A 14,341-nucleotide genomic window follows, 5' to 3' on the forward strand; every position below is an offset into this window, starting at 1 on the left:
GCCTGATGTAAGTAGGAAAATCACTGCTTATCTTAACTGTTGCTTTAATTGACTTAAGGTAAAAGTGTTATACAGTGCCTTTTCAGCCTAAAGATTGGTTGCAAGCAATTTCATTTGGAAGCCCTCTTAGAAAGCAGAAGGAAAAAAAACCCTCGATCCTTTTTATTTCATAAATTACCTCATTATAGCTTAATTGAGGAACTGTTTAAGGCATTTAAAATCTTACTGGGATGTGGGGTAAAGAGAGGAGCAGTAGTCTTTATAGGGAAGGAGAGATTTTTTTTCATTGTCCATGAAATGAATTACTGATAGATTAATAGGCATGTGATTTGTTACTCTGAGGGAATGACCTAATCCTTAGTATCCCTGACACACAGTGAATCAAAACCACTTGAAAAGATTGCTTTGCACAAACCTAGAATAGGTCAACCCTTTTCCCCATGGCTCTAATAGCCAGGCCCGAAACAAGGTCAGCAGCAGGCTCAGCCATTATTATAAGAGGAAAAAAGTTAATGACATACAGGGAGCAGGAAGTAAACAGTCCACGCTTTTTGCTCCAGGATTGGCAGCTGAACTGCTGGTTCTGTTTAAAGCAATGCAAATGTACATCAGCCTGGAGCTTCCCCTTCTTCTTCTTCTTCTTCACTGTTACTGGATACAATCCATGACATGGATCTGTAGGGTGTCCATGTCTGGAGCTTTATACTGGCATTTGGGACAATAATGGATAGGCTGTTCTTCTAGAACATTTTGTCTTCGCCCTGTTACAAGCTGGGGATGGAATGGAGCAGTGCCCATCATGAAAGCTGGAAAGGGAAGGAAAAGTAAGTTAGCAAATTGTGCATACTGTATAAGCACTCCGTCTGTAACTGTGATGGCAGTATTTAGTGAATCATGAAAAGGAGAATTATCTGGTAAATACAAGAAAAATGAATTAATGGAGGCAGTGATCTAACAGTCCAAAGATTACAATATACCGTGCTGTAATGATAGAGAAATGTACTTTTTATGTATCCCTTCTATGGAAAGGTTTTCTGACAAAAAAAATCCACTGGACTTTATTAAGCAGCTAGCAACAGTTAATAAATGTGCAAAAAACTACTTTTCAGAGAAGAAAACAAATTATTTTAAAAGGTTGAGGAAATTACAGGCTATTGTACTTTCCACTAGGAGGAAAAAAAACGGATTGCTAAGTACAGAGAAAACCCAGCAGATTCCAGAGCATTCAACATTAACATTTTGAGGGGATGCAAAAAGATTTATGATCTGTGTAGTAGAATAAAATTGTGCTAATAGAGTATTAGGAACAACTTGTTCCCTGTCCAGGCTTATCCTCTCCAGATGTGTCTGAGTTTTATACTGATTCAATGGTCAGCATAAGAGGACTTTGAGGAAATACCATGAAAGGCTCCATCTAGTATAAATGTAGACATAAGAGAAGTGGACAGCCCAGCTTAGGTATGTGATTAAATAACAGCAAGCAAAAGCTGGTCTAAATATTTAGTTAATACTTAAGAAAATACTTAAGAAAAACAAATGGTTCCCCCAAGTACCTAACTGGAGCACAAATATTACTTTGTTACTGTTCTTGGGGAGACCTTAAGCTTGTAAAATGGATGTGACTATAATATTGCTACACTGTTCTGTTTCTTTCAGGATAGCACCACACACTTCCAAAGCTGCCCACAAGCATTGCATGCAACATTTCCCCTCCCCCCCCCCCCAACATTACCAGTGAGGCCCAAAGGTATTCTTTGAAACAAAGATAATGATGAAGGCAAGTACTTCTCTGCAAAAGATAAAATCTTTAAAATACTAAAGGAGGTGGGTGCATAGGAGCACCACACTGTCAACAGTAACCTAACAAAGTCTGTGGTGATATCAAATTGTTAGAAAGATAACATCCTTCGTGTAACACTGAAGAGTGTTCCCCAGTGAACAAATGATGTGAAATTCTATATATGGAAATGAATTATGCCTCAATTCCCACATACTGTATGTTAAGTTCCAAAGTGCCAATTACAAAAAAATAATACCTCAATGAAAATATTGTCTATGGCAAAAATTGAAAGCAAATCACATGTTATAAATCAGGAAAAGAATTAAAAATGAAGCTACTAGAGTCTCGGGTACTGATATAGTCACATAAACAGTGCTATTGCAAGAAGATTGAAATCCAGTTGCAAAGGAAAGAAAAGAAACAGCAATACATTTCAGTGCTGAAAACACTGCTGCAATTTAGCTGCAGAAGCTTCCATTTTTCCATTTTATTTATTTTGCTTCCAATGAAAGCAAGAGCTTCTCCAAGATAGTTGCTATTTTCATGTACATCAGAGCAAGTGGCAAAAATAAAATAAAATTGAACTAGCTTAGAATAACTCTTGTTGCAAACCTAACCAGCAAAAGATTTTCCAGCAGTAAGCCCCAGCCTGAATCTCTTCCATTTTATATTTGCCATATGCCCTCAAACTACTGAAATAGCGCCCAATTTTTCCGGAAATTTAACTTGATTTACCTACAAAGTATGACAATAGATTTGGACCTTTAAATTGAAGAGAAAAAGTATTTCATTGATATAATGGGTGGAGGGCAAACTCAAACTCACAGATAAGATTAATTACTTCATATAACAGTAAAAAGATGAAATACACAGCTCCAATATACTCCCCAAAGATCAGCCTTGTTTTATTCTCAAGAGCAGTGCTTTTTTTGTAAAAGAAAAAGGTGCCGGAACTCACACGTCATACAACCTGCCTTGCCTAACCTACAAGGTTCCATCCAAAAAAGGTGCCGGAACTCTCCGTTCTGAGCGTACTATGAGAAAAAAAGCCCTGCTCAAGAGCATCCATTTCCTATGCTCAAATGTCATTTTACCTACACTGTGAAGTGAAAGACATACATCCTTGCTGAAAGAAACAAATCTAAATCCTCCAATCCTACCAGGTTGATCTTTCTGTAGGAATGGTCATACAGCCCTTAAATCCTTTCTTACATATGACTCCCAGGAGCAACAGCAGCAGTCTTGGGGTTTATGTTGCCTTCTACGGTTCTACCTGACCCTGCATTTGATTAAAAAGAGTTGTGACCAAGTGCTGCATCTTCACTGCCAACGTGCTCTCCAAAGCATTTTTTAAAATCCTGCTTTACAGTTAGGCCAGCCTCTGAAATCAGTGGAAATTGTTGCAAAATAAACAAGTGCCAGCACTTACTCGGCTGAGGAGGCGGACGCATTTCTGAATGGCGATTCCTCATCTCTTCCATCAGAGCCCTAGATAGACAAGAAAGCACCAGAATGGTTTTTCTCTAGGAAATGCTAGAAGAATAACGACTGTATTGCCTCTGACTACAGGCTCCAACCAAATATTGTAGAAATTCAACATGAGCCAGGGTAGGAAAGTGGCTCTATTCCAGATGCCGAAGGGTTTCTTTCCATTCTCCAACCTACTCACCGGCTGACCCCTTCAGAGTCGGCTTTCATCTTCTCATTTTCCCTTTGCAACTGGGCAACCTGCTCCAGCAGGGTCTCTCGTTGTTCGTGTAGCTTTTCACGTGCCTGGCGCTCTGCCAGGAAATCTGTCTTGTAGATGTCAGCCTGAATGAAAAAGATGACGTTCCTGGTGGCACTAATAGAATGAAGGCTACTGCTAAGCTTGTAAGCCGCCCTGAGTCTTCGGAGAAGGGCGGGATATAAATGTAATAAAAATAATAAAATAAAATAAAAATAAAATAAATAAATAATCACTCCTGGTGGCACAGTGATTAGAACTCCCACTCCTGACGGGCTCAAAGTTGACTCAGCCTCCCATCCTTCTGAGGCTGGTAAAAGGAGGACCCCGATGGCTGGGGGCAATATGCTGTAAAGCACTATGGAGTGGTAGATAAGCCTAAATGCTATTGCTATCGTTATGTACTTGGCTTTTATCCCACCTTTATTACTTTATACGTAACTTAAGATGGCGAACCTACTGTACCTAATACTCTTTCCTCCTATTTTCCCCATAACAACAACCCTCGGAGGTGGGTTGTGCTGAGAGTGAGTAAATGGTCCGAGGTCACCCAGTTGGCTTTCATGCCTAAGGCAGAACTAGAACTTCAGTCTCCTGCTTTCTAGGCAACCACCTTAACTATTAGGTCATAGTGGTTATCCCACTACTCACGCTGCACCATTCACAATAGGTAGGGATTCCAGTCTCTTTTCTAACACAGTGACATCATACTCACCTGGGCCTTGAGCACAGGCACAGTCTCCATGACACTTTTGTGCTGCTCAGCTTCCTCCTTCAGCTTGTCAATGTGCTCCTGCTTGGCTACCAGAGCCTCCTCAGCCTGCTGCAGTTGCTGAGACAGTTCAGCAAGCTGCAGATCCAAGCCCTGAGGAGGGAACAGTTACAACCTTGACAATATGTGCAAAGAAATCTTTTTTTTCCTGGGGCAAGAGAAGATTGCCCCCCTCCTGTATTTTGGCTCCCACTCATCCCCAGCATCAAGATTTTCCATTGCAATTCGTCAAATGTCTCCCACCTTGCTTCGCTTCTCAGTTTCCAAGCTGGTTTTGATGTGGGCATCATACTCCTGGAAGAGCTGGTGATAGGCCACTTGCACCTGGGCCAATTTTCTCCTAGATGGAAGAAGATTATTCACACCATTGCCAAAGGACTCAGGTTGATCTGATTACCTCTGTCAGAAATGCCCTCATTCCCATTGGCTCTGCCCGTATCACTTTCACACTCACTTTTCCTCGGTGGCACCCTGTCGTTCCACTCGCAGAGCACTCTCAAGGTTTTGCACCTGCAACCTCAACTGATCCACCTGTACGCCGTGCTGTTTGTTGCGGATTTCAGCCTCCTTTTCAAGCTGCTGCAGTCGTTCACCAGCCCCTCGAACCCTGTAGAGTTGGCACACAGATGGTCATCTAACTGCCTAACTTGCCAAAATTCCAGTGTAGCAGAATTCCCTTCAAACCTCTACCCCGGCAAGTACACACCAAGACAACACTAGATCCAGCATTGTTTGATTCAGTAAGTTTTCTACACAACTTCCTGAGTCTTCACCATCATGTTCAGGGCCATCATCCTCTTCTGTGGCTTCACATGGAAAGTGTGTCACTTTGGAGGATGTGCATGCAACTGGGGGTCCCTCTGAGCTTTCCATCCCAGCTGATTGCACCCCTGAAGCAACCTGCCTACCTCTTCAGCAGTGCAAGTCAACAGAGTGAAAACAACAAAGAAACATCTCCAGCTCTTCACTATTTTTTGTCATTATTTTTGTTGTGATCTGATAGATCACCTAGAAACTCACAGCAATACCCAGTTCACAGCTGAATTTTTTTTAAAAAAAATGTTGTTCAGTGACTGGAGAACTGGGAAAGAAGAGGTTGCCTTGTCCTTCTGGCCAGGAAGAAATGGTGGCCTGTTTTTCAAAGTGAGAGATTCTTCTTCCAAAATCAACAAAAGGGCTCTGGAAGGTTTTAAACAGCCAATGTTTTTTTTGAAAATTGACACAGAAAGATATTGTAAACAGATTTAAGGCGCGAGGGTTATCCCATAAGCTGTGCTAGTCTGAAGTCAGGTCTGCTTAGAGAGGAAAAGCAGGGGAGTCACCCTCCCTGTCCCACAGAGCAGCCTCAGCTCATTGTTCCATAATGTCTGCATCACTGCAGAGAAAGAGGCCTCTCCCAGCTATCTGCCCACAGCATCATACGCAGGCCTCCTGCATGCCTCTCACCTCTCCTCCAGCTCTTTGTTTTGCTCTGTACAAGCTTCGAGGCGGCTTTGGCTCTCCAGCAGTTCCCCCAGCAGAGATGTCACCTGGGCCTTTGCTAAAGTCTTATCCTCCCCAACTTGCTGTAATGAGAAGAGGCCCAGAGTCAATACACCTACAGAAAGCTAGAGAGGAGCCTCCTGTTTTACTCCTCCTCCCCAGCTTGCAAAAGTGTCTCTGGGAAAACAGTCACCTCCAGTTGTTTGGTCAAGGTTTGTAGCTGCTGCTGGATCTTCTGCTCCTGGGCAGTCCGGCAGGCTAGTTCCTCCAAACTGGATGCCAGCTGTTGCCGAAAGGCTAAGCTCCTGGGGGTAGAACAAAACAAAGAGGGACAGATTCAACCAATGAACTTCACCAGTTTCCGAATAACAGGCTTTACGGAGTTGGAGTAGAAATACATAAAAATACCAAATTTAGGAATAAAACAAAATGGAGCAGGAAGAAACCGGTACTGTATTCAAGTCTAAAAAGTTAACTACTTAAAACTAATCACCTCATTATAACGCTACTTTGCTAAACTATTAAAGAACATATTTGTTACAAAATAGCACAAAATGATATAAAATTTAGACGGAGCTGCCAATTTCCATCCTTCAATTTGTCTCGTTTCACTATGGTTCCCTGATCATAAGAGCTATGAAACACAATTTGGAAACTTTAAAAGTGATGCCACTGTCTGAAAGAAGAAATGAAACTCAGAATTTCTCTAGTCTGCTCAGGAAATTACTTAGAAGTGGAATTAAATATAGGTGACAAATTTCATCATAAAACTGCCATATAGTTTCAGCTGCTCCTGTATGACTGGGACAAAGCCTCATTCTAATGGGAACATATTCGTAGCCTCTTTCCAGTAAGGCTGAAGAAAGCCTATTTTGCAGTAGTAAAGAGTATATATTTAGACAAAAGGTTTACTTGCTTTTCAAATCTAGGGAAGCCCCTAACATCCCTCTGGGAATTAATACCCATTATTTACTGTTTGACAACTTCTTTAGCTTTAGTAATTGCCCCCCCTCCCCCTCCCAGGGCTGTAATAAATATTTTGTCATTTTTGCTTCTAAGCTCTTCTAAGTTGAGTAAATGCTGTCTAACAGAGCCATTTGGACTCAACCTTCTATTGGCTTACAAACTGCCTACAATGATGGAGTAATTTCCTTGCCTAAGAAGTGTTTGTGATTCTCAACTGAGTATCGGTAGGCACATGGCTAGCCTTACCTTCCTTTCTCAAAAAAACATTGCATTTCTTTCAGTTGTGTTAGCCATTCTGGAGAGGGTTACTTGTATTTGCTTTTTCCTCAGCCACGCATTTGCAAGCATCTGGAAATTTTAGTCCTTGATGTGTCCTAACAGCATGCATGCTTAAAGAGGTGTTTCTTATAAAATACCAATGCATCGTTATCTACTTACTCCTCTTCAGCCTCCTTCAGCCTTTGTTGCAGCTGCTCAATTTGTTTCCCACCAGCACTGTGAGGAAGGAGGAAGAGAAGAAGGAGAAGAGGAAGAAGAAAGAATGATGATGGAGGGCTACATCTCTGCTGATCATTTCACATAATATTTAATATATTGTGGATACTGAAGAGATATTGAAATGTACGTTAAAAACTGCAATGCTAGGGACTGAATGGATGGAGGACGCACAGCAACCTAACTTCTGAACTTCTAATTGTTATCATCGTATACATTTCTGCACAATCCTATGAGAGTTACTGAGTGAAAGGTCTTTTCCAGATCTGTTTTGGAACAATCTCCGAGAGGTGATATTCACTGTAAGGCATTTTCACTATCACTATTTTGTCCGCCATTTATTATTATAAATTTACTGTTTGGGGCATACTGTTTTATTTTAGGTAAAGGTAAAGGTCCCCCACACATGCGTGCTAGTCGTTTCCCACTCTAGGGGCCGGTGGTCAGCTCCGTTTTAAAGCCGAAGAGCCAGCGCTTGTCCGAGGACGTCTCTGTGGTCATGTGGCCAGCATGACTAGATGCCAAAGGCGCACGGAACACTGTTACCTTCCCACCGTAGTGGTCCCTATTTTTCTACTTGCATTTTTACGTGCGTTCGAACTGCTAGGTTGGCAGGAGCTGGGATGAGTAACAGGCGCTCACTGTTACGCGGCACTCGGGATTCGACCTGCCAAACTGCCGACCATCTGATTGACAAGCTCAGTGTCTTAACCCACTGAGCCACCGCGTCCCTACTGTTTTATTTTATTGTACATTTAAAATAATTCATTGGAAAGCCCTCAGTAGTAAAGCGCAAATCTTCATAATCAACAATACTGGTAAGACAGACAAATAAGCACTTTAGGATGAGTATCTAGGCTAGTCTGCAAAGGTCTCAGGATACTTACTGGTCTCCTGAGTTCTGCAGGGACTTTGCTTCCAGGGACTGCTCCAATGAACAACCATTCTCCTAGGAAGGTAGAAGAAGGGCACACACTGAGTTTAGCCTTACCAGCTCCAATTGCCTTTCCTCATCTCTTTATGCCACTATCCTAAACTTCATGTGATCTTTCCCCCCCCCCATGTCCTCCCTTCTCCCATCATACACTCAAGCGTCTGCTGCTGCCACCAAATCTCACTTTCATCTTTATTCTGAACTCTTCTACCGGCACAGTGATCTTTGCTGTTTGTTGCAGTATGGCGATCTTAGCCTCCAAGGCAAGTTTTTCTTTCTGTAAGGCCTGGTTGGCGTCTTGCAGTGCTTTCCAGTCCTCTTCCAGCCTTTCCTTTTTCTGTTTTAGAAGCCCCGAGGTCTGAAATAAAAACAACAGTGGGAAGAAGGAACATCTTTGTGATGAGAAATTGTATAAGCCATCCACAGCAGGCGAAACGATACACTCTACAGAATGAGACAAATGTAGAAAGACTGCAAATCCCTATTTTCTATGTTATTTCTTTGGATCAATTACAACTTCTAGTTGCTCATCTAGGTCAGTGTTCTCTTGTATGAAATTTTCCAAAAGCGCTGAACTACATTTCTGTTGTGATTCAGGGTCAGCCTGTGGGTTCGGCAGTTGGGTCGGATGACTCAGAGGAGGAGGAGGGGGGTGTTGAAGACCTTGCTGAGGGGGTTGAAGACCTTGCTGAGGGGGTTGAAGATCTTGCTGATGAGAGCCCTCAGCCAGGCCCCTCCCACTTGGTCACCACGGAGACCCAGCTGTGTGAGCCTGACAGCGTGGATGAAGATGACCCACAGCTGGCCCTGTTCAAGGACGCCCGACGCAGGAGGCAGTCAATTAGGAGTAGACAGAGGAAGGCAATGGGGCTTCTCGAAAGGAGGCAGAGAGAAGCCACGCCCTGAACTCTATATAAGGGGAATGTGTGGGGAGGGCTGGTTTGCTGAAGGCAACCGCTCGGATGGTTCATGTTTCTTAAAGCTCCGGTTTCTTGGTTCGTGTCTTGTTTGTTTTTGTAGCTATAAATTTGGCAAGCGCAGTTCCAGCCTCTTGCCGTTTGTAGAGGGGTTGTCCCTGCCTTTTCTGCAGGGCCGGTAGAAGGCTGGTACAGAACAATTTCCAATCCAATCACCTTCAATCAAGATTTGCTACGCTAGTTGAAGCTGCTGGAATTTGTATATCAACATATCTGGAGGGCATTGAATTAGAGAACTGGTAGACAGATAATGCACACGTACCACAGTAAGTACATCTTCCTCAGTAAGAGTCACAGTGTCTGACTCCTCGTGTGTGTCAGAGGGGTCTTTTTCTGAGAGAAATGGTCGAGAAGCTGTCTGTGAAGAGAAACACAAAAATCTTGATGTATGTGATAGTTTTGAGATTGCTTCAATGTTTTTTCGCATGCTAACATACACCACACATTGTAAGGAGGCCTATTCTTTAGCAAGATACTTGAACTGGAACAAAGGAAAGGGGAACTAGAGGAAGACCCCAAACTCTTAACCCTTCTGTGTCCCCAACTGCACCCAGTTGCACCTTTAGTTGCTCCAGGTCCTGAACAGCCTGCTGCAACTGTTTTTCCAACCCCATGCGTTCCATGTGCATGTTTTCCACCACAAGCCGAGCCTCCTGAAACTTGCTCATAATGAATTCTTTCTCCTCCATTTTGGAAGCATGGAACTGCACAAATTCCTGGTACCGTTCTCGTAGCATGTGATTACTCTGTCGGATGGCTTCTACGCACAGAACACAAACAAAGGACATTTACTGGATCAGTGTCCTACCTTCTTTATGTATTACATTAGAGGACAATGACTGACCAAACAATAAATCCACCTTCTCATCAAAATCCCTCCTTACTATGCAGAACGAGTACATTCTTCTTAATGAGAATCCAATTCTCAATCCAATTGTCACATGATCTGACATCTCAGACCAAATTCCAAAAAGCTAGGGAAATACACCCACATAACTATGTCTAGGTGAAGGCTATCAACACCAGAAAGTTTGACAGATTAGAATTTCATCAAACATAACTCATCCACTCAGGATGCTACCCTCCTTATCAGTCCTAGTTCTCTTTCCTTTCAGATTAATTCATGTTACTAAATATTAGATTATTATTACAGTGACAGTTTTTAAATTATACCTACAAGCTACTGCTTTTAGACTGTTACTGGTCAAATTCTCTCCCACTAACATCAGCATTTATTTATTCCTATAATTTCCATCAGTAAGTTTAGTTGCAAGAGAACCATTCTTCTCTGGTTTGTCCCTGTAATTCAGCCATTCATTTCCATCTGGTGTTAATTACATAAGTAGCACTTCTCTTTTGCAGGAAATTATATACAGTGATTGGCCTTGTTACTAGTTTGCCAATAGCTCACACCAAAAGACACTCTATTCAAAACTTAAAGCAGGGGTCTTCAAACTCGGCCCTTTTATGACTCATGGACTTCAACTCCCAGAATTCTTCAGCCAGCATGCCTGGCTGAGGAATCCTGGGAGTTGAAGTCCATGAGTCATAAAAGGGCCGAGTTTGAAGACCCCTGACTTAAAGTGCTGGCAGGAAAGGGATGACAGCTCTGAATTTATTCTGTCCCTGATTTAAAAACAGTGGAACCCCCTCTTACATACTGAGTATAGAAAGGAAATAAGCAAAGGAGCAACAAGCTTTCCAGCCATCAACAGAAAGTAACTACTGGTAGACAATTTACAAAACTGTCCAATATAAATTCAGAGAGGTAACAAATAAAGCTTTTGGAGCCTCTGGTGTGGAAAAAAAAGAAGGAAATGTATTTCTTTCTAAATACAACATCTCACTAGATTTAGGCAAAAATAAAAACAAAAATCAGAATCTAATCAATGGTTGGATATCTCAGGACTTCTAGAAGTTACAGAATTATACCCCCACAGGATTCCTCATGATTAATCATGATGGCTGGAGGTGTAGAGAATTATAATTCGTGAGGGAAGGCCAGAGATTCTAAACCATTCAAGTCATCTACCTTCTCTGATACTTAAAATATTGCCTGATTCATTATGGAAATGTCTAAGAGACAGGGACTTAATATAAACTGAATGACAGGACTCAATAAGAGAATATTGAATTTATCAACCTTGATATTTTTCATTTAAACATGATAATGAAAGTCACTCCAACATGTCCTTACCTTTGAGGTCTCTATTCTCAGCCAGGAAATATTGTACAGCTTCATGTCCTGCTAGCTCAGCTGGCAACTGAAGGGTACCAGCTTTGCCCAGGGAGGAATCATCTCCCATCATGCCATAGTCACCAGCTGGGCACCCACTTGGCTGCACCATGTCACAGCTCCAATCCCCTTGGGTTATACTCATCCAGCCAGATCCTGGGAACAGAGGAAGGATACCTTCAGCACCTTGATCAAAGCACATATATGCACAGTAACTTACATAGGAAACATCCCTTTGCCTCAGTTTATGAAAATGAGATAAGTAATCAGATAATAAGTAATAATAAGTAATCAGATTTCACTTTCTTTCTCATTTACAGTATGCAGAGGTGGAGAGGCTTTGTCTTTTTTACTGGTCTCAAGATCCATTAAACTGAATCTAGTGAAAAGGATATATAATTAAAGAATACTATGCAAGGAATTTGTTTTGATTACCAGTTCATAGATTATTTTAAAGAAAATATTCTCCATTTCAGCAGAATAATTTATATATGAATGGTGAGGGAGGGAATAATAGATTCTGCTTTTTCTTTCAAAAAATGAACCCCCAAAATATTGCTAATCTACTTCAAATTCTCAAGGATCTAACAGCAGATCCAGAACTATTATTTGTCAACTTCCAGGCAAGAGCTAACAGGTTAAATCATATTATGATTCATTGTGATGTGTGAAACCTGTTATGAAGATAGCATGATAAAAGGAGTGGGGTTTAGTAGCATACCCTAAGCTCTTTAGAAGGTGAATGCATGAAAATGCAGTAAATGAAATGAGCTCAGTGGGAAAGAAATAGTCCTATCATTCACTATTAGACATGGTAGCTTACAAGTACTATAACATAAAAGAAGCAGTTATTCCCTTATACCCACTTGCAAGTTTCCCCAAACCTTTGGTTAACAGCTGTTTAAAAAGACTCGCTCTCTAAAAGCTAGACCAGCGGCTTTTAAACTGTTTCTCCCAATTACCCCTTTTCCATGTGTCCAAAAAAGTCTCCCTTGTAAAAAACAGACTTCGTTGCTTTACAGAAATGCCTCGGCAGTGAAGGTTCCAAACTAGATCTCTGATTCATAAGCAACTTACAAATTGCTCTATTATCCCCAGGATATGCCCAAATTTCCCTTGCTCTACAGTTGTTTTTTTTTTGACCTTGGCAACTTTTAAGATACGTGGATTTTATGCCGGCTGGGGTGTTTTGGGAGTCTACAATACTTTTTCCCATCCTAGCATTCAATTGTTTGGCTACAATTCCCACTGTATCTGGCCAGCATGATCTGAGTTTGGGGGGTTACGGTGATGGAAATCATAATGTAATGCGTCTGGAGAGCGCCAGGAGTGGGCAAAACTTCTCCAAATGCCTAACGCCTCGGGCCGAACGAGGGAGCCCGCCTGGCTCTCAGACCAAGCTGGTGTGGAAGAGCCGAAATCCCCTTGCCAACACAACCCCTCCTGCAAAGCCCAGCCCCGCCCAAAGAGGGATAAAAGAAAAAGTCGCACCTCTGCTACGAACTTCAGATTCCACACACCCTCCTGAGGTTTCTTCCTTCCTGGTAAGTTGTTTTCTTGTTTACCGGAAGTGACATCTTAGAAAGAGAAAGCGGATCGGGAAAACGAAAGAGGCCGGTCTCGTGTCTAGGGAGGGCCCGGAAGTAACGCCAAGAAAGGCGGGAGGCCATAGTTACATCGTACAGAGAGCTCTGATGGGCATAAGAATTCGTGAAGCTGAGTCCCAGCACTTCCGCGGCTGGAATTGGACGGATCATCGCCGCGAGGAAGGAAGAAGCGAGCGCTTTTTTCGTACCTCTTAGTAATTCTCTCCCCCCCCCCCCGGATTTTTGCAGCAGGAAATAGCGACGAATCCCTTTTTAAAGACAAAAACCAAAACCTTATCAACAATAATATTTGGATGTCCATATGCGGTATTATACACTCATACGCACACGGACAACCGCTAACATTGGTGGAGCAGTGGGCTGATGCCTCCTTAAGTAACACCAGCTGCCTGCAATTAGTGCAGGTTCGCATCCCACCAGGCTCAAGGTTGACTCAGCCTTCCATCCTTCCGAGGTAGGTAAAATGAGGACCCAGATTGTTGGGGGCAATTAAGCTGACTTTGTAATAATGCTGCTTGGGGTGTGTGTGAAAGCCCTAACAAGCAGGCATATACATAGAATGAAGGCTACTGCTAAGCTTGTAAGCCGCCCTGAGTCTTCGGAGAAGGGCGGGATATAAATGTAATAAAAAAAAACATCTTGAAAACAAAGTGAGGTTAGTGTGAAAAGAAGAGATTGTTAAACTTTAATCCCTGACTATAACAAATACTGGATAAGGCTACAATCTCTTTGAATCTGCCTCAAATTTATTTATTTATTTATTTATTTATTATTTATTTAGATTTAGATTTATATACCGCCCTTTCCCGAAGGACTCAGGGCGGTTTACAGGATATTTAAAAGAAAATCAATACAAAAGTTAAAACAAATTAAAAAAGATTAAATGAAACCCTGAGAAAAAATAAAAACCCAGTTAAAATTAAAAATTAAAAAATTCTCAGCCTGGGCCAGAGAGCTCGAAGAGCCAGGTCTTCAGGTCCTGGCGGAATGAACGGAGGTCGGGGGCAGTCCTAAGCTCCACTGGCAGCTGGTTCCACAGGGCAGGCGCGCCCACTGAGAAGGCCCTACCCCTGGGTGTTACCCGCCGGCAATCTTTAACCGGCGGCACCCTGAGAAGACCCTCCCTGTGGGAGCACACTGGATGAAGGGAGCTTGATGCTGGCAGCAGGTGTTCCCTCAAATATCCCGGACCCAAGCCATTTAGGGCTTTATAGGTCATCACCAGCACCTTGAATCTCACCCGAAGGGCAACCGGAAGCCAATGTAGCTCGCGGAGTAGAGGTGTTACATGGGAGTATCGGGAGACCCCCATCACGACTCGCGCGGCCGCATTCTGCACCAGCTGAAGCCTCCGGGTGGTCCTCAA

At 42.5% G+C, this 14,341-nt stretch overlaps 1 protein-coding gene across 1 annotated transcript; it reads right to left on the reverse strand.

Moving 5' to 3' along the window:
- Positions 1-172: 172 nt before the first annotated feature.
- Positions 173-12,962, reverse strand: IKBKG (inhibitor of nuclear factor kappa B kinase regulatory subunit gamma). Its single transcript, XM_081317926.1, has 15 exons — positions 12,860-12,962; positions 11,330-11,524; positions 9,693-9,892; positions 9,395-9,490; positions 8,340-8,513; positions 8,109-8,170; positions 7,165-7,221; positions 5,954-6,065; positions 5,725-5,843; positions 4,733-4,885; positions 4,522-4,618; positions 4,222-4,371; positions 3,450-3,592; positions 3,210-3,268; positions 173-806 (listed from the first exon to the last, which is right to left on the reverse strand). Exons 2-15 carry the CDS (start codon positions 11,511-11,513, stop codon positions 649-651), a joined length of 1,764 nt encoding a protein of 587 aa, XP_081174052.1. The 5' UTR covers positions 11,514-11,524; positions 12,860-12,962; the 3' UTR covers positions 173-648.
- Positions 12,963-14,341: the final 1,379 nt, after the last annotated feature.

The sequence above is a fragment of the Vipera berus genome (genome assembly GCF_964194415.1).
Source record: "Vipera berus genome assembly, chromosome: 2".
NCBI classification, from domain to species: Eukaryota; Metazoa; Chordata; class Lepidosauria; order Squamata; family Viperidae; genus Vipera; species Vipera berus.

Excerpts from the sequence above, each read along its gene's own strand:
- IKBKG (XM_081317926.1), bottom strand. The coding sequence starts at position 11,513 with ATGAGTATAACCCAAGGGGATTGGAGCTGTGACATGGTGCAGCCAAGT. Across the intron at positions 8,514-9,394 it reads AGGAAGATGTACTTACTGTG|ACCTCGGGGCTTCTAAAACA; the intron begins GTACGTGTGCAT and ends TTTTTATTTCAG. Across the intron at positions 3,593-4,221 it reads TGCCTGTGCTCAAGGCCCAG|GCTGACATCTACAAGACAGA; the intron begins GTGAGTATGATG and ends TTTTTCATTCAG.